The following is a 17,057-nucleotide window of genomic DNA, read 5'->3' as shown; positions in this document are numbered from 1 at the left end:
TCGTCCATAATTCCTCAGACACCACAACCGGTGTGTGTTGCAGGCATATTGGAGCTCTGGTCAGTACGTGCAGGGAAGACAGTGATCAGCGGCTCAGAGGACAGGTGAGTCTTCCTCCCTCTTCATCCTCACGTTGCCATGAAGGGCAGTTAGCAAAACCTTGTGACAAGGGGGGACTGTGTCCAAAAACACTCCTGTATTGTTCACGTATGTACAGATACCCCTGAATTAAAGATGCCATTTTGCACTTTAATCTCAGACTCTACATTTTTTTTACTGTGATACATTTTAATTAAAAATACTTTGAATAAATTTAAAATAATGATAATAAAATCATTTAAAACATTATATTTATGTATTAAATATAGGGTCAACATTACATAAATACAATTCAGTAGATTGCTAGACACATTAGTAAACAAAGGAACTGTCAAATTGCGCAGATAAACAACAACAAAAAAACAAAAAACAAATAACAAAAAACCCCACAACTTGTCTACATTGTGGAAACATTACAGGGCATTCTGAATGAAGGGACTGCAGTTCAACTCATTCAACTCAAGCTCGGATGATTAGTGTGTAGGGAATGCAAAGGCACTGCTTATGGACAGTGTGGAATAGAATCCAGTTAGGAAAAACTTCCCACCACGGCTTTGTTTCTCATCAACTCATTATTTCCTCCTCCTTTCCCCGCACACTGGCCTTCCAGCGTCGCTCCCTTCGAAACGGTCCAAGCGGAAACATGGGCCCTGGCTTTCTTGGTTCCCCCCGATTCTGAATACACAGTTAATGGACAGAATGGGGAAGGAAGACAGGGAGCAGGCAGATACAGGGAGCACGGACTCAGATAACCCCTTTGGAGTGGGACTGCTCTCTCTCCCTGTGTTCAGTCCTTCCATCCACAGTAAGAGATGAAGAGGACTGTCGTGTCTGGAGTCTTTCCCATCAGGCTTATGCCAGCCTCACACATCTTTCTTTTCCATGATTCTTGGAAAATACTTGGATTATATATATGGATTATATATTTATAATATAGATGTATATTTTTAATATTTAGAGTATATGTAAAACATATATTCCAGAGATTGTTTTCTATTCACTATGTAAATATGTATTTATTTATGTATAATTAAATTATATAGTATATAAGGGGTATGAACATTTTGCGAAATGTGATTATGAAGCAAACCCATTGAAGTCTACAAACATGACTGCACTTGAAATTCAGTGTTTCTCTGTGTTTTTATTAATATCTTTGCAATAATAAAGCATAGAAATATGGTTCCAACATTTCGTGAATCTTTAGAGTCTGCCCTTTCAGTTTTGTCAGTAGTAGGAGTTAAGAGCCAATGAGCAGAGGTTAAGATACATGCACACATATGATTTGTGGGTTCATGTGTTACTAAGGACTTATACACCTGCCTCTCCCCGATTGATGGGTTCGAGTGCTACTATTTATTACACTTTTCCATAGTGCTTTATTTCACTAATTTTGTGAACCAAACACATTGGTAAACTTATTTCAAGTGGTCAAATGGTACCTCATTTAGGAAGAGAGTTGAGATTGTTCTGAACATTTTGACATGAAACATATGGGTATAATGCCTAAAGTATGTACCTTTAAAGATTTTAGGAAAATATGCAAAAGCAGAAATGAGCTTTTTTTTCTCTTCAAGTTCTTGCTTATGAGATAAATATATAATGTGTCATGGTAGACCGGTCCCCTACCCTCCAGACCAGGACTATAGCACTTGCCTCCCCCACTCACAATCACCTGTCTTCTGACAGGAGACACCTGCGGCTCATTTAACGCTGCACCCTATTCATACTCCCACAGGAGGGGCAGCGCGCCGCACTAGCAGGCAGGATCACGAGCGTCTGTTGGTGCAACGCTGCTCCGATCCCGGAGACTATCTAGACTCGTCATTGCTTCTTTGACAGAGCAAAAATCTGAACATATTAGCAAAAATCTGAACATATTAGTTCAAATTTGCCTCTCGCTTCTTTCATGCCATCACAATATGATGATAAATATATAATATACTATATATAATATACTATATATAATATACTATATATAATATATATAATATACTATATATAATATACTATATATAATATATATAATATACTATATATAATATACTATATATAATATATATAATATACTATATATAATATATATAATAGGCACATTTTCTATAAAGTAATTATTTTTCTATAAAGTCAGACTGTCTCTCATTTATTGACAAAATAATCTTTTATTAAATATACATTTATAAGGTTCACACTGATTCTTTATCTAAATACACTTCTGATATAACGTTAGCTTAAGAAGCAAACACATACATGCATATACACACACACACACACACACACACACACACACACACACGTGCATCCTCATACATACAGCACATATGCACAAATAACATTTTTGTGAATAACGGCTCATTCATACTTATCAGATCAGCTGTCCCTTCTTCAAAAGCGGTTTAAGTGACTGTCCTTGATGTTTGCTGTCGGTGATTCTGTCCTTGATGTTTGCTGTCGGTGACTCTGTCCTGGGCGTTTGCTGTCGGTGACTCTGTCCTGGGCGTTTGCTGTCAGTGATTATCTCCTGAGCGTTTGCTGTCAGTGATTATCTCCTGAGAGTTTGCTGTCGGTGACTCTGTCCTGGGGGTTTGCTGTCAGTGATTATCTCCTGGGCGTTTGCTCTCGGTGACTCTGTCCTGGGCGCTTGCTGTCAGTGTTTATCTCCTGAGCGTTTGCTGTCTGTGACTCTGTCCTGGGCGTTTGCTGTCGGTGACTCTGTCCTGGACGTTTGCTGTCTGTGATTATCTCCTGAGCGTTTGCTGTCTGTGACTCTGTCCTGGGCGTTTGCTGTCTGTGACTCTGTCCTGGGCGTTTGCTGTTGGTGATTCTCTCCTGAGTGTTTGCTTTGTCTTTGGCATAGCAACAGTGCCAGAGCAGGTCAGCTTCTGCCCTCTACATTAAAACGTATCTATGCCACATTATTTCAGTCAGCGCTATTCAAACTGTCCACACAGATACTTACAATGATACGAGTGCTCAAATAAGTAAAAAGATAACTACTACTCAATGACATTTATAGATAGATAAATAGTTATACAAATGAATGAAAATAAAATCCCTTGATTGGGTAACAAAAGTGATATGTTTAGATCTGAAAGGCCACAGTTCAAATGGCTCTGCAGTGACTGGATGACAACTCCTCATCCTCCTCTCCCTTCCCTTCATCCTCTTCATCTTCTCCCTTCTCTTCATCCTTTTCCTCCTTTCTACCCAGATTTGGTAGAGTTTGGATAAAGCTGATTGTTATAGCGGCAGACGTATGGTCCAGTTGACCCGAGTCTCCTCTCCCCACCCCCTCTCCCCGTCTGTCTGGTTTCTTACACCTGGGTGACCAGCTGCTCCCGAAAGCAGACGTTGCCCATCCTCTGATCCCCTGCCTGTCCCGCATACAGCCCAGCCAGAAGGGCCTCATTCATGGGCACGCAGATGCCCCTGTAAACCTCCCCAGCCTCCAAGGGCTCGTAGTCGCTCAGGGACACCTCTGAGCCTTCCTCGCCCTCGATCTCGCCCTCTGCCTCACTGTCATCGTCCTTCTCCCAGAGCGTGGTGCTGACGTGCGTGTACTCCTGGCTGTCCTCGCACTCCATCTCGCGGTGGTAGAAGTAGCTGAAGTTGGACACAATGACGGGCACAGGCAGAGAGATGGTCAGCACGCCGGCAATAGCGCACATGGACCCCACCAGCTTCCCACCCACGGTCTCCGGGTACATGTCGCCGTAGCCGACTGTCGTCATGGAGACCACGGCCCACCAGAAGGCCTCGGGGATGCTGGTAAAGGCCGTGCCCTGGTTGTCAACCTCAGCGAAGTAGACGGCGCTGGAGAAGAGGATGACTCCGATAAAGAGGAAGAAGATGAGCAGGGCGAGCTCCCTCAGGCTTGCCTTCAGTGTCTGACCCAGGATCTGCAGACCCTTGGAGTGACGCGACAGCTTGAAAATCCGGAAGACCCTCACCAGACGGATGACCCTGATGATGGCCAGAGACATGCTGGGCGTGCCCCCTGGGGACTGAACGAGCTCCGTCCACAGCGTGACGAAGTAGGGGACGATGGCGAAGAAGTCGATGATGTTCATGACATCTTTGAAGAACTGCATCTTGCTGGGACAGCAGGCAAAACGCATGAGCAGCTCGAAGGAGAACCAGCAGATGCACATGGTCTCCACCATGAAGAAGGGGTCAGCGAAGGGAGACGAGGACAGAGGTGGTAGCATGGTGCCGTTGGGTGTGGCAGCGTGGGGCTGGTGCAAGTTGTGCTGGACACAACAGAGAAGGGGAGGAAGAGGAGAACGAGGAAGAGGAAAAGAGAGGATGAGAGCAAAGCACTGATTAAAATAAGATAGCAGAGGGGTTAGAAATTAAGTGGAGGTAAGACCTGGCAGAAGTGTCAGTTAGCCTGTATTTTATGTGCTCTTTTTGGTTTTAGGAGAGGAGAGGAGAAAACTATAAGACTGAGACTGAGCTTCCACAGCATGTGCTGAAAACACACCTCTCATCACCATAATAGATCAGGAGCTAGTGCCATATGCTCATACACTTCACTCTGACATTCACACCACCTCGCTCTCACACACTCACATGCACACATGCATACAAAATACGCTTCTCTCTGACATGCACACCAACGAACATAAATATACTCCTCTTAAACACTCTCATACACACATCCAAGATGGATTTCTCTTGTACACAGGGCGGGCTTGTAATCTTTACAAGGACAGGTTCATGCATTTTGTAGCTATTATTTGACAAAGCTCACCCAGTTTGTTAGTGTGAATGGGATACTAACAGAGTGCAGTCCGGCATGGCTCTGCTCTGTGCCCCTTGGACATGTCGCTAACTAACATAATGTTTCATTTTTTACACTGACAATACACAGATTTACTTATACGTTCGATCAGAATTTGCCTGTCCACTGCATGAAATGTTAAGTAAATAAAAGATCAGATGACCAAAATCATTCAAAAATGATTGTGGAAACACAAAGAAAATTTTTTAAATAAAATTAAATATTAAAATTAAATATATTAAATCTATCAGGAGAGTGTTCCACGAAGCAAGCTAACTGAATTTTGGTCCACATAAACAAAATTTGCAAACAGGTGATACAAATCTTACAGTGTAGCTTACAGTGAAAGCTATTGCATGATGTGGATGAGGGAGTGTGTAGCGTGCAGAGTGCGCAGGTCACCAGTGCCCATGTTTCCAGATAACTACTTATGCTGGCCTTACTTTTCAAGTAAATTCACTGTCACAGATTTCTAATATTCTGTGACAATATTTCGTTCTGATAAAATCAACCGTGTTTAATATTATTATTGAGTTTTTGATCTCGACTCATACAAATGTTGATGTGGACATGGTCAAAAACCAGTAGGAGATCTCTAACCAGCACCAACCAGGAAGCAGTAAAGTGAGCACAGGAACATCCCTGACAGGCAGATGAGACAGGGAGGAGACGCTGGACTGGCCTAAAGACAACACAGCACACACAGGGAGGAGACGCTGGACTGGCCTAAAGACAACACAGCACACACAGGGAGGAGACGCGGGACTGGCCTAAAGACAACACAGCACACACAGGGAGGAGACGCAGGACTGGCCTAAAGACAACACGGCACACACAGGGAGGAGACGGAGGACTGGCCTAAAGACAACACAGCACACACAGGGAGGAGACGCTGGACTGTCTTAAAGACAACACAGCACACACAGGGAGGAGACGTTGGACTGGCCTAAAGACAACATGGCACACACAGGGAGGAGACGCTGGACTGGCCTAAAGACAACACGGCACACACAGGGAGGAGACGCAGGACTGGCCTAAAGACAACACAGCACACACAGGGAGGAGACGCTGGACTGGCCTAAAGACAACACGGCACACACAGGGAGGAGACGCAGGACTGGCCTAAAGACAACACAGCACACACAGGGAGGAGACGCTGGACTGGCCTAAAGACAACACGGCACACACAGGGAGGAGACGCTGGACTGGCCTAAAGACAACACGGCACACACAGGGAGGAGACGCTGGACTGGCCTAAAGACAACACGGCACACACAGGGAGGAGACGCTGGACTGGCCTAAAGACAACACGGCACACACAGGGAGGAGACGCAGGACTGGCCTAAAGACAACACGGCACACACAGGGAGGAGACGCTGGACTGGCCTAAAGACAACACGGCACACACAGGGAGGAGACGCTGGACTGTCTTAAAGACAACACGGCACACACAGGGAGGAGACGCTGGACTGTCTTAAAGACAACACGGCACACACAGGGAGGAGACGCAGGACTGGCCTAAAGACAACACGGCACACACAGGGAGGAGACGCTGGACTGGCCTAAAGACAACACGGCACACACAGGGAGGAGACGCTGGACTGGCCTAAAGACAACACGGCACACACAGGGAGGAGACGCTGGACTGGCCTAAAGACAACACGGCACACACAGGGAGGAGACGCTGGACTGGCCTAAAGACAACACGGCACACACAGGGAGGAGACGCAGGACTGGCCTAAAGACAACACGGCACACACAGGGAGGAGACGCTGGACTGGCCTAAAGACAACACGGCACACACAGGGAGGAGACGCTGGACTGTCTTAAAGACAACACGGCACACACAGGGAGGAGACGCTGGACTGTCTTAAAGACAACACGGCACACACAGGGAGGAGACGCAGGACTGGCCTAAAGACAACACGGCACACACAGGGAGGAGACGCTGGACTGTCTTAAAGACAACACGGCACACACAGGGAGGAGACGCTGGACTGTCTTAAAGACAACACGGCACACACAGGGAGGAGACGCTGGACTGGCCTAAAGACAACACGGCACACACAGGGAGGAGATGCTGGACTGGCCTAAAGACAACACGGCACACACAGGGAGGAGACGCTGGACTGGCCTAAAGACAACACGGCACACACAGGGAGGAGACGCTGGACTGGCCTAAAGACAACACGGCACACACAGGGAGGAGACGCAGGACTGGCCTAAAGACAACACGGCACACACAGGGAGGAGACGCTGGACTGGCCTAAAGACAACACGGCACACACAGGGAGGAGACGCTGGACTGTCTTAAAGACAACACGGCACACACAGGGAGGAGACGCTGGACTGTCTTAAAGACAACACGGCACACACAGGGAGGAGACGTTGGACTGGCCTAAAGACAACACGGCACACACAGGGAGGAGACGCTGGACTGGCCTAAAGACAACACGGCACACACAGGGAGGAGACGCTGGACTGGCCTAAAGACAACACGGCACACACAGGGAGGAGACGCTGGACTGGCCTAAAGACAACACGGCACACACAGGGAGGAAACGCAGGACTGGCCTAAAGACAACACGGCACACACAGGGAGGAGACGCTGGACTGGCCTAAAGACAACACGGCACACACAGGGAGGAGACGCTGGACTGTCTTAAAGACAACACGGCACACACAGGGAGGAGACGCTGGACTGTCTTAAAGACAACACGGCACACACAGGGAGGAGACGCAGGACTGGTCTAAAGACAACACGGCACACACAGGGAGGAGACGCTGGACTGGCCTAAAGACAACACGGCACACACAGGGAGGAGACGCTGGACTGGCCTAAAGACAACACGGCACACACAGGGAGGCAGCTGTGGTCACAAGCTGTTTCTGCTTCTGCTCCACTCTTTAACAGTTTCTCTTCTTGTAAATTTCCAACTGGATCATGATAATCTCAAAAGGAATCTAATTGTGGCTTTAGAAATAAATCCCCTGTCTTTGCAAAATCCTAATCTGTGACTAAAATCTCTGTGACTAATGGCACATTATATTTAGATGTGAGAGGATGACAGACTTTAGTCATTTAAAAGCCCTATCAGAGTCTTTTCAAATTCTTGCATATTGTTAGCATTATGTAAGCACCCCAGATTCAGAGGCTATAGTATTTTATATCCATGCAAACTTTTGTGGCACTACATCACAAACACCACTCGGCGCAGTAAAGCTCCTACTCAACCCCAAATTATTTGTATCGCTTTGCACTACTTTGCCGGTGCCGCACCTCTGTAAAGTGTTGGGCATTACACTCTCATTCTTTAGAACACACAGAAGAAAGAGGAGGAGAGGCGAGATAGTGAACGCCTAACTAAATAAAGGAGTGTATTAGGCTGCATTTAAGTATTATTTTCCAATAACAATTTTAAAATGCATTCAGTGTTATAAATAATGCATTTACGCATTTAATTTTCTGCCAGGCTGTCTCTGGTTTTATACCCGTATACTAATTAATTACTACGTAATATACTAGTTTACTAGTTTCCTTTCCTCGTAATAATTTCTTTATATTCATACAGACTTACAGTAATTCCTGTTCAGCGGGAAGATGAAAAAATGCTACACAGATTTGTTCACATACACACATTTACACACACGCATTCATATGCTGACCATACTGAGAAAAAAACCACAGCAACTGTAGTGCTTCCTCTCACGATGTGTGTGCGCGCGTGCATCAGTGCACAGGCACCTCACTGTAGCCTCACAATTTTTCCGTGCCTGTTTAAGCCTGTGAGTCAGTGTGTTTGTGCTCAGCAGCTACTCTACTCTCTCTGTGGATGTTCTCTGAGGGTTGTCCTCCTTTTAAATATAGTACCTCAGAGCCCTAAGAGGTAACATGAGAATACATGAGCTCGTCAGTCATCCCCTCTCTCTCTCTCTCTCTCTCTCCCTCTCTCTCTCTCTCTTTATTTCGCTCCTCATCCGTATCTGTCCCGTTTGCCCAGAAAGACAGGTGGAGTTTGGGGACTAGCAACTGGTGAGCAAGAAGTTGGCTCGCTCCTAGGAAACTAATCTGATACAGCATAACCCAAACTCATCACAATCCTCTCTCCCTTAAATCTCTTCTGTCTCCTGCTCCTTTGCGCTTTGCTACCCCCCTCCCTCTCTCTCTCCCTCTCTATCTCTCTCTTGCTCTCTCTCTCTCCCTCTCTCTCTTTCTCTCTTTCTCTCTCTCCCTTTCTCTCTCTCTCCCTCTCTCCCTCTCTCTCTCACTTCAGTAGCATCTCAGTAGCATCTCAATATTAGAGCCAGGTGTGTTAGATTATACTCGGTACTAAACTCTGCAGGAAGTGGACTTGTGTACCCCTGTTCTCCTGCTTCAGTTCACTGCTTCTCTTATATGAGTTGTGTCCACCTGTACGCACACCATCTCTCTGTCTCTCTTTCGCTCTCTCGCTCTCTCCGACCTCGCTCACCTCTTTCTCTGTCCTGAACTCAGGCAGGGTCTCCAGGCAGAAGATGACGATGGAGACCACGATGACCATGACACTGACGATGGCAATGATGCGGGCGCCGCTGGACGAATCCGGGTGCTCGAACAACATCCACAGCTTCCTCTGCAGAGGGCGCTCGGGCAGCAGCTTGACCTCCTCCTTCGGGAAGCCCTCGTCCTCCTTGAAACGAGTCATGATGTCGTCCCCCAGCTCATAGAACCGCAGCTCATCCATGAAGATGTCCAGCGGGACATTGGCAGGCCGGCGCAGCCGTCCGCCCGACTGGTAGAAGTAGAGAATGGCGTCGAAGCAGAACCGGTTCCGGTCCAGGAAGAGCTCGTTGCGCAGTGGGTCGAAGTAGCGGAGGCGCCGCCGTGGGTCACCCAGGAGCGAGTCCGGGAACTGGGCCAGCGTGCGCAGCTGCGTTTCGTAGCGCATGCCCGACACATTGATGGCCAGCCGCTCGCTCAGCGCCCATCCCCCGCTACGCCGGCCTTCCCATGGCTCCTTCTCGCCCTTCTCCGCCTGGTTGCGACGCTCCTTGCTACTCTTGTTGCTCTCCGGGCGCTCCCTGACCTCCTCACCACTGCAGTGCTTCCTCTCCCCTGTGCCGCCGCCCTTCCGGTGGCTGTCCATTCCTCCCGCTCACGGTGCTCCACTGCTGAGGTCCACTCAGGACACGTCTCCCTGTTGTAGAGAGGGGGACACGTCTCCCTGTCATGGAGGGCAGAAATGGAATAGTGTCATATGAGTGTGGCATATGCAGGGCGGGGGGGGTTGGCTAATGCCTCAGTCACGACTGCCTCAATACTACATTTGGGTTTATGAAGTACAAACATGGGAGCTAGACACAGAGCTCTTCAAGGGTTGATGGTCTTCAATAAAATGTTTCTGATATCTTGCGAAAAGTGGCCTGCAAAAAGTTTCTGTAATTGCCACTTATATATTATACAAGATAATTTTATAACGATTGTCCTCCTGGCTTTTACAGTTAGGATTTAATTTTCTTGTAGTCAATTGCATTTAGGAATTCATTTTAGAGAATCATTCAGTCTATTTATTATTTATTAGTGAAAAAACACTATAAATGAAAAATATTATTTAAATAAATATTATAAATGAAGGTAATACTATACCCTGTAAAATATATACAATTTTGTGCCAATACGAGGTCCATATTTCAAGAAATCTGTTTTCACTCGGCACTCAAAAAATGAACTTTTCTATGAAAAAAGCCAAAACCAAAAGATGAAATAGAAAGCCCTTTATCAAAATCTGATAACCACCAAACTGTTTTCTGTATGTTGCAAATCCAGCATTTCAGTCATTCACAACCTATGAAACAGTTACTACACAGACCATTAAAGTCTGCTTTTTATACAGTGGTTGACTTTTTGTCCTAATGATTCTCCGTAGTGATAATAAGTCTTGTCTTAGACTAGACTTAATCTGCCTGAAGACAAACAAGACCAAAAGACCATATACACAGACAGGAAATCTTCCCAGATAAAAGGGGCAGACTCACAGTGAGCTGAACGTAGCGTACAGTAAAGCTGGGAGACTGTGTGCCCCCTTCTTCCTGAAGAGCTTCTCCAGGTGTCGCAACACTAACCCCAAGTCACTCACCTACTGTAAGTTTACCGTAAAACGATTGCTTTTTAAACTAGACTAATTCATTCATAGACAGCCACTGTTTCTCAACCACCTCTCCAACACACACCACGCGCCGTGTCTGCTGTTCGCTGCACCTCGCTGTCCATCTGCACTCCTCCTGATAGATCCCCCATGCATGCCTCCAGTAGGGGGCTACTGCTCCCCTTGCTGAGGGTGGCGGGAAACTTGAGGCTGTTTGCAGGTGACTGTCTCCTGTCTCTCATGCCCTGCGCTGCATCTCGCACCCACAGCAGTGCTGGGGAATGCTGTCATGCTGAAATTCAATACATGCTCCATCACACACACACACCCCCTCACCCCACACACACCCCCACTGGCAGGCTATTACTGGACACTGGGTCTTTAAGGGATGCTCAACAGGCAAGCAGACAGACAGACCCGACAGAACTTTATTATAGACCGAGACAGCTTTATTTCCAGAGGCAAATTGCGGAAATCATACACCCGTATATTTTAGAAGTGTATTAACAGCCTTATTTATAAATTGTATTTATAGTTATTGTAAAATTGTTCTGTCGCTTAAAACATGCCCTATTTTAGAAACATTCAGCATAAAAAGTACTGTAGGGTCCACCTATTTTAGTTTGTTGTCCAAAAAAGGTAAAAACCTGTTGTGTAGTGTAATGCACAAACCTTTCCTCACAAGTTTAAAGATTTCCATTCACTGCGCCCTCTCATCATCACAGAGAGTGATGTGAGGAAAGTGTTTAAAAGAGTGAATACCAGGAAGGCAGCGGGACCAGACTGTATCTGCAGTCTCAAAGCCTGCGCAGACCTGCTAGCCCCGGTATTCACTGACATCTTTAACCTCTCCCTGACGCTTGGTATCATCTCATCCTGCTTCAAACGGTCCACTATCGTCCCTGTAACAAAGAAACCTTGACCTTCCGGCCTCAACGAGCAACGTGAAGGAAAATATGCAATATGGGGCCTATTTAGGACATTATAGTAACACCCAAAGAAAATGATCTCTTTTTACGGTTAGCGCCGTTTGCAGATCATGTGACAGCGGCCCGATTTTACGCAGCGTCCACGACCACTGACGTTTTGACCACTTTGGCTTTCCATACTGCCGCGGCGCTTGGCCTCGTCTCCCGTGACAGGGCACGCGACGGTGAAAAACGTCCGCGTGCCTTTGCGGAAGGAGGTTCGCGCGCCGAGAGTCTTTAAGACGCGTGCGAGCGGCGGATTCGGTGCCATCTGGGTTGCAGGCGAGCATGGCCAGCGCGCGGCGCTACGCCGACAAGGTCGCCGTGGTGACCGGGGGCTCTAAGGGGATCGGGAGAGGCGTCGTCGAAGTATTCGGTAAGGTCGCGCGCGCTCCGGCGGAGAGAGACACACCGCCGGGAGACGCGTGTTGAGTGTTACTCAGGTTCTGTTTCTGTTCGCCTTTGCAGTGGAGAACGGGGCGAAGGTTGTTTTCTGCGCCAGAGGACGTAAGTGGTCTTGTTTGAAAGCGCCTGTGTCGTGTTTATGTAGGCCTTCGTGTTTATTTGCGTGTTCTTTGTAGACGTGATTGCTGAAGTGCTGAGGGATGATGATCAGAATGATACACCTTATGCCAGTTGAGTATGGCTCATATGCACCTATGTGTTTGATTTATGTTATGTTCTTATGTTCTTCCCTTCATAAGAAGAGGCAGGTAAAGCTCTGGAGACCAGGCTCAACACAGCAGTGCCAGGCTCATGTCTGTTTGTGCCGTGCGACATCTCCAAAGAAGATGACCTCAAGGTTTGATTTCACGCACGCTCCTGGTGCCATAAGGTCACTATTCACTGCATACTTTTACCTTGAACAAACGTCTCTGTTTTCATTTCTTAGAGACTGATGACAGTGACCGTCGAGCACTTTGGACAGATCGACTGTTTGGTCAATAATGCCGGGTGGCGTAAGTGGTCTTCTCTCTGCTTCCGTGTTTTGATTGGCCAGCATTTAGGTTCTTCTTGTGATAACTAACTGAAAGAGATTGTTTTGTAAAGCTCAGTTGGGATAAAACTTAACGTCATTCCAAGAAATATTCATGTGAAATTCTAGAGCTGCTGCAGATGCTTTTACAGACGCTGTCTCAGTATTGACGGCAGTGAGAGCCAATCAAGTAAAAGCTGTCTCCTGTCTCACAGATCCCCCTCACAAAACCACGGATGAGACCAGTGCAGAGGAGTTTAAGGACTTGCTCAATCTAAACTTGATTAGCTACTTTCTTGCATCGAAGGTGAGAGCTCCTGTCCGGTCTGTCCTGTCTGTCCCGTCTGTCCTGCACTGCTGTGTTCTCCTATTTTTACTTCTATGTTGTGTACTCATAAAATACCTTTTCTTTAATCAAGCTGTTTTGATCAATTGTAGAAAGTCTCTGTTCATAGATAATTTTCTCAAATTTAGAATTAAATTTATCTAGAAGAACTCTGACAGTATTGCAGTATGTGCCCTCAGGTGAAGTGCTCGTCTATGCTGTGACGAAACAGATCAGACAGAATAATAAGTTGGTATTGTCTTTAAAATCACCAGGTATAACAGAACAGACAGATTCAGTGGAGTACCTTTCAGTACAGTACAAAGATATTCAAAAACCAGAGATCACCAAATATGAGGTGCTTGCACTGGATCTTTTAGAGAAGCATCTGGCTGGAGTCCTGATGCTGCCACAGTCATCTGTGGCCGAGAGTCCAAGAGAGTAAAACTGGCTCTGTGGGAGTGGTGGCATTACTCCGTGTCCCCTGTCAATCACAGGCACACACTAGCCAATCACGGACGTCTGCGTGCTTGTGCTTGCTGACGAGCGCAGTCAGCGATTTCCTCTGTTCCTTTAACTGCCGTGCGGTGCTTCACATGACTTGGAGGAAGCACATGATCGGCATAACCTCCAAGATTGGTAGATATCATATGACCGGATGAGAATGAGCTAGTTGGTATTGGTTTGACGACTAAAGTTGGGATAAAATGCAGACAGCATAACAAACACAAATACAGCATTAGCTAATGTGTGTTCTGGCTGCTGGGCCAGAGAGCTGCATAAGCAGATTTTACTAGTAACTTATTCTGCACAGAGGCTTTTGTAGTAAAGGCAGAAGTCACTGATCACACTTGGCTAGTCGGGCAGCGTGTGTAACAGCGTGCATGACAGCAGGTGCTTGCAGCCTGTGCACTTTACACGTTCCACGCATCACCTGCTCATGCACACCTCATCGGGGTCACACCGGACTTCCCGTCACACCAGAGAAGTTCCTCTGATCATGGGCACACACAGTACCATCTCACTTCTGACCCCAAATGTAATGCAGTGGGCATCCCAGGCCTCAGATCTGAGTCTTGCATGTGACGTGTGCTCTGACCACACCAAAGAGGCAGTTCACTCCCACGGTGGCCAGAACGCACATCTACCTCCAGAGTGACGGTCTCCCTCACGGCTAGAAAATATCTCAAGTGTCTCCTCTTATCATCTTTCTGGTCAGTTTGCTCTTCCTTACCTGCGAAAAACACAAGGCAACATCATCAACGTCTCCAGCCTGGTTGCATCCATCGGACAAAAGCACGCAGCCCCTTACGTGGCCACTAAGGTGAGAGTGTGGGGTGCGGCTCCTCAGCACAGCACTTATCCTCAGAAGCACTAAGGTGAGTGTGTGGGGTTCCTCAGAACCAGGTTTGTGGATCTTGACCGTATGTGTATTTCCTCCGGGAAGGTGAAATGCACACACCTGGATGGGGATTTGCCAATTCCAATACACAACAATTAGTGCAGCTTTTATAATTCCAACAGAATTATAGAAATCTAACTGATATTAGCTGATGAGTGGTGATGGCTGACAGGATTGCCTGGTAATTGAAACAGATCATTTGAGTCCAACAGAAACCATTAGCAATAATTTCATGTTTGAAGATTCAGACTTTTTTTTAAACTGGAGCCAGTTGTAATTCCCCTATGAATGGGGTTCTTAGGGGTAACGCTGATAACCAGTGTATTAGAGAAAGCACGCAAATAACGCCCGATAATGAATAAGTGCCATACTGGTTTTTGTCCACTAGGGGGCAATTATTGCCATGACCAAAGCGATGGCTGTTGATGAAAGTCGCTATCATGTACGGGTGAACTGGTCAGTTCTGTTTACTGTTTCATTAGCTTTTATTCTTTTATATACAAATATATTTATATTTACAATATCATTTATATTAATACGTTATACACTTGCAGAAAAGGTTTTACTTTTTAGTCATTGGACTGTAAGATTGTACATCTTTAGTAGTAATAATTACACCCATTTGGCAGGTTCTGTGCTCAGGCAATGAAAATAATCCTAAGACTACACACTGAAATCATGTCTAACACTTTTACTGTGACAGTCACCCTTGGAATTCTTAACAGATCTTCAGCAAGTTTTCTTGTGAGGCACTGATCCGTCTCCATGTCCATCTTCCAGCATCTCCCCTGGCAACGTGATGACGCCTCTGTGGGAGGAGTTAGCTGGCCAATCAGCTGACGCTGCTGCAGCCATCAAAGATGGAGAGAACGCTCAGGTAGAAAGGCAAATTAACAAGGGAAGAATATCTGCTGTCTGACCATCATTCATTCCTGCTGGGCTGTTAGCCCAGACCCCCTCCAGCCTCTCATCCACAAGCCCAAATGCTAGGCTGGAAGGCTCCAGAAAGTTCTAACCTGTCCACTCTGGTTCTTTTTTCTCTTTCCCTTTCTAAAACCAACTTCTGACATTAGCATACTGCTGTTTGTTGCGAACCCACTGTTCCGATTTCATTTGCGGGGTAACACGATCCCGTGATGGTGTAGACATGACGGCTCATGAAGGCCTTCCCAACAGCTTATTAACTGTATAAGACCCATGGTGCAGCAGACACATTCCTAAGCTGTGGAGCGCCATGGCATCCTGGCACCATGTTTGTGAAGCACTAACACGTCCCCCCCGGTCCTCCCCGACAGTTGCTGGGTCGCATGGGGACAGAGGAGGAGAGCGGCCTGGCTGCTCTTTTCCTGGCTGCCGACGCCACCTTCTGTACAGGCATCGACTTGTTTCTCAGTGGAGGGGCGGAGCTGAACTATGGCTTCAAGAGTCAGGTGCCTTAAACATCCCGACCCACGGTTTACTGCAGTCCGTGTGCTCCACATGGCGGGTTACTGATTTCTGTGTCTTTCTTAAGGCTTGCCAGGGAACTTGCGTTTGAAAGTAATTTTATAACAACAGTTATAAACAGAAACTGTTTTAATTCGAGATTTTAGATGCTTTTTACATTCACTATATTCATTTTATTATATATTTCTAAACAAATGATTAATTCATTAATGCATCCTGAATGATTCAATGACTTTTTTTTATTAATAAAATATTTTACATATTCCTGATTTTAATCAAAGTGTTGGTTTATAATTTATCATGTCAGAATAAAGTACGGTAATAATTCTGGAAGATGAATAGAAGAGTTTCATTCAGTCAGAGGGCATTTATGTGAAAATCTGCACATTAAGTGAGCAGTTACATGACATGTCTGCACCTTGTGTGTTTTGTCAATAAGGAGTTCAAATTCTTATCACTTTTGTCTGACAATCATTTTTGAACAACAAAACTTTAATGCAGCTGGAATACAGTCACATACTGATAGAAGATGCTTGCTTTTGTCTTTACTATGTTTATAGAATAGCTTAAAGATGTAATGTCTCTAGGATAAAATCACCTTAATATAAATTTCCATCACATCTCCTAATTTTTAGCAGAGGCAGAATACTCAAGACAAGCTTTTAATTTTAAATGTCTGGGGTTCAAAGAGGCAGTCGTGTAGGTCACAAGGCTTCATTCCATAACTAACGACCTGTATTGACCTGTAGTTTGGCTGTTTTCCACACACACATTTCAAGTTTAGGTGGACAAGAAGGCAGAGACAGATGTACATTGAAATGCTTGTGTGAGGCTGAGGTGCTCTACATCTGTGCAAGTTGCAAGTACAAATATAAGGTGGAAAAAGAGAACAGCAGCAACAGTCTCGAAACTGACATGTGCGCGATGTTCCCA

General features: G+C 46.1%; 2 protein-coding genes across 4 annotated transcripts; one reads left to right on the top strand and one right to left on the bottom strand.

Moving 5' to 3' along the window:
- Positions 1-2,229: 2,229 nt before the first annotated feature.
- On the bottom strand, positions 2,230-11,215 carry kcna7 (potassium voltage-gated channel, shaker-related subfamily, member 7). 2 transcript variants are annotated; one of them, XM_081711403.1, is made up of 3 exons: positions 11,093-11,215; positions 9,355-10,086; positions 2,230-4,349 (listed from the first exon to the last, which is right to left on the bottom strand). In XM_081711403.1, the coding sequence occupies exons 2-3, from the start codon at positions 10,006-10,008 to the stop codon at positions 3,414-3,416; spliced, it is 1,590 nt and encodes a 529-aa protein (XP_081567529.1). In that variant the 5' UTR covers positions 10,009-10,086; positions 11,093-11,215; the 3' UTR covers positions 2,230-3,413. The 2 variants fall into 2 exon arrangements, with proteins under 2 accessions (XP_081567529.1, XP_026881483.2); XM_027025682.3 differs by lacking the exon at positions 11,093-11,215 and adding an exon at positions 10,898-11,084.
- A 904-nt stretch (positions 11,216-12,119) lies between these two features.
- Positions 12,120-16,393, top strand: hsd17b14 (hydroxysteroid (17-beta) dehydrogenase 14). Of its 2 annotated transcripts, XM_027025683.3 has the most exons (9): positions 12,122-12,351; positions 12,444-12,482; positions 12,680-12,777; positions 12,868-12,934; positions 13,167-13,258; positions 14,496-14,600; positions 15,067-15,134; positions 15,459-15,555; positions 15,974-16,393. In XM_027025683.3, exons 1-9 carry the CDS (start codon positions 12,264-12,266, stop codon positions 16,115-16,117), a joined length of 798 nt encoding a protein of 265 aa, XP_026881484.1. In that variant the 5' UTR covers positions 12,122-12,263; the 3' UTR covers positions 16,118-16,393. The 2 variants fall into 2 exon arrangements, with proteins under 2 accessions (XP_081567531.1, XP_026881484.1); XM_081711405.1 differs by lacking the exon at positions 12,444-12,482 and having other exon boundaries at positions 12,120-12,351.
- The last annotated feature ends 664 nt before the right edge of the window (positions 16,394-17,057 follow it).

This window comes from Electrophorus electricus, chromosome 3, assembly GCF_041902795.1.
Source record: "Electrophorus electricus isolate QZ-2024a chromosome 3, ASM4190279v1, whole genome shotgun sequence".
In the NCBI taxonomy this organism is placed as follows: domain Eukaryota; kingdom Metazoa; phylum Chordata; class Actinopteri; order Gymnotiformes; family Gymnotidae; genus Electrophorus; species Electrophorus electricus.
The sequence above is the reverse complement of the archived record's forward strand: the minus strand, read 5'-3'. Positions and strand labels throughout refer to the sequence as shown.

Coding starts and splice junctions, on each gene's coding strand:
- kcna7 (XM_081711403.1), bottom strand. CDS start 10,008: ATGGACAGCCACCGGAAGGGCGGCGGCACAGGGGAGAGGAAGCACTGC. Junction 4,350..9,354: donor AGTTCAGGACAGAGAAAGAG/GTGAGCGAGGTC, acceptor TGTTGTGTCCAG/CACAACTTGCACCAGCCCCA.
- hsd17b14 (XM_027025683.3), top strand. CDS start 12,264: ATGGCCAGCGCGCGGCGCTACGCCGACAAGGTCGCCGTGGTGACCGGG. Junction 12,935..13,166: donor GGTCAATAATGCCGGGTGGC/GTAAGTGGTCTT, acceptor CCTGTCTCACAG/ATCCCCCTCACAAAACCACG. Junction 15,556..15,973: donor AAGATGGAGAGAACGCTCAG/GTAGAAAGGCAA, acceptor CCTCCCCGACAG/TTGCTGGGTCGCATGGGGAC.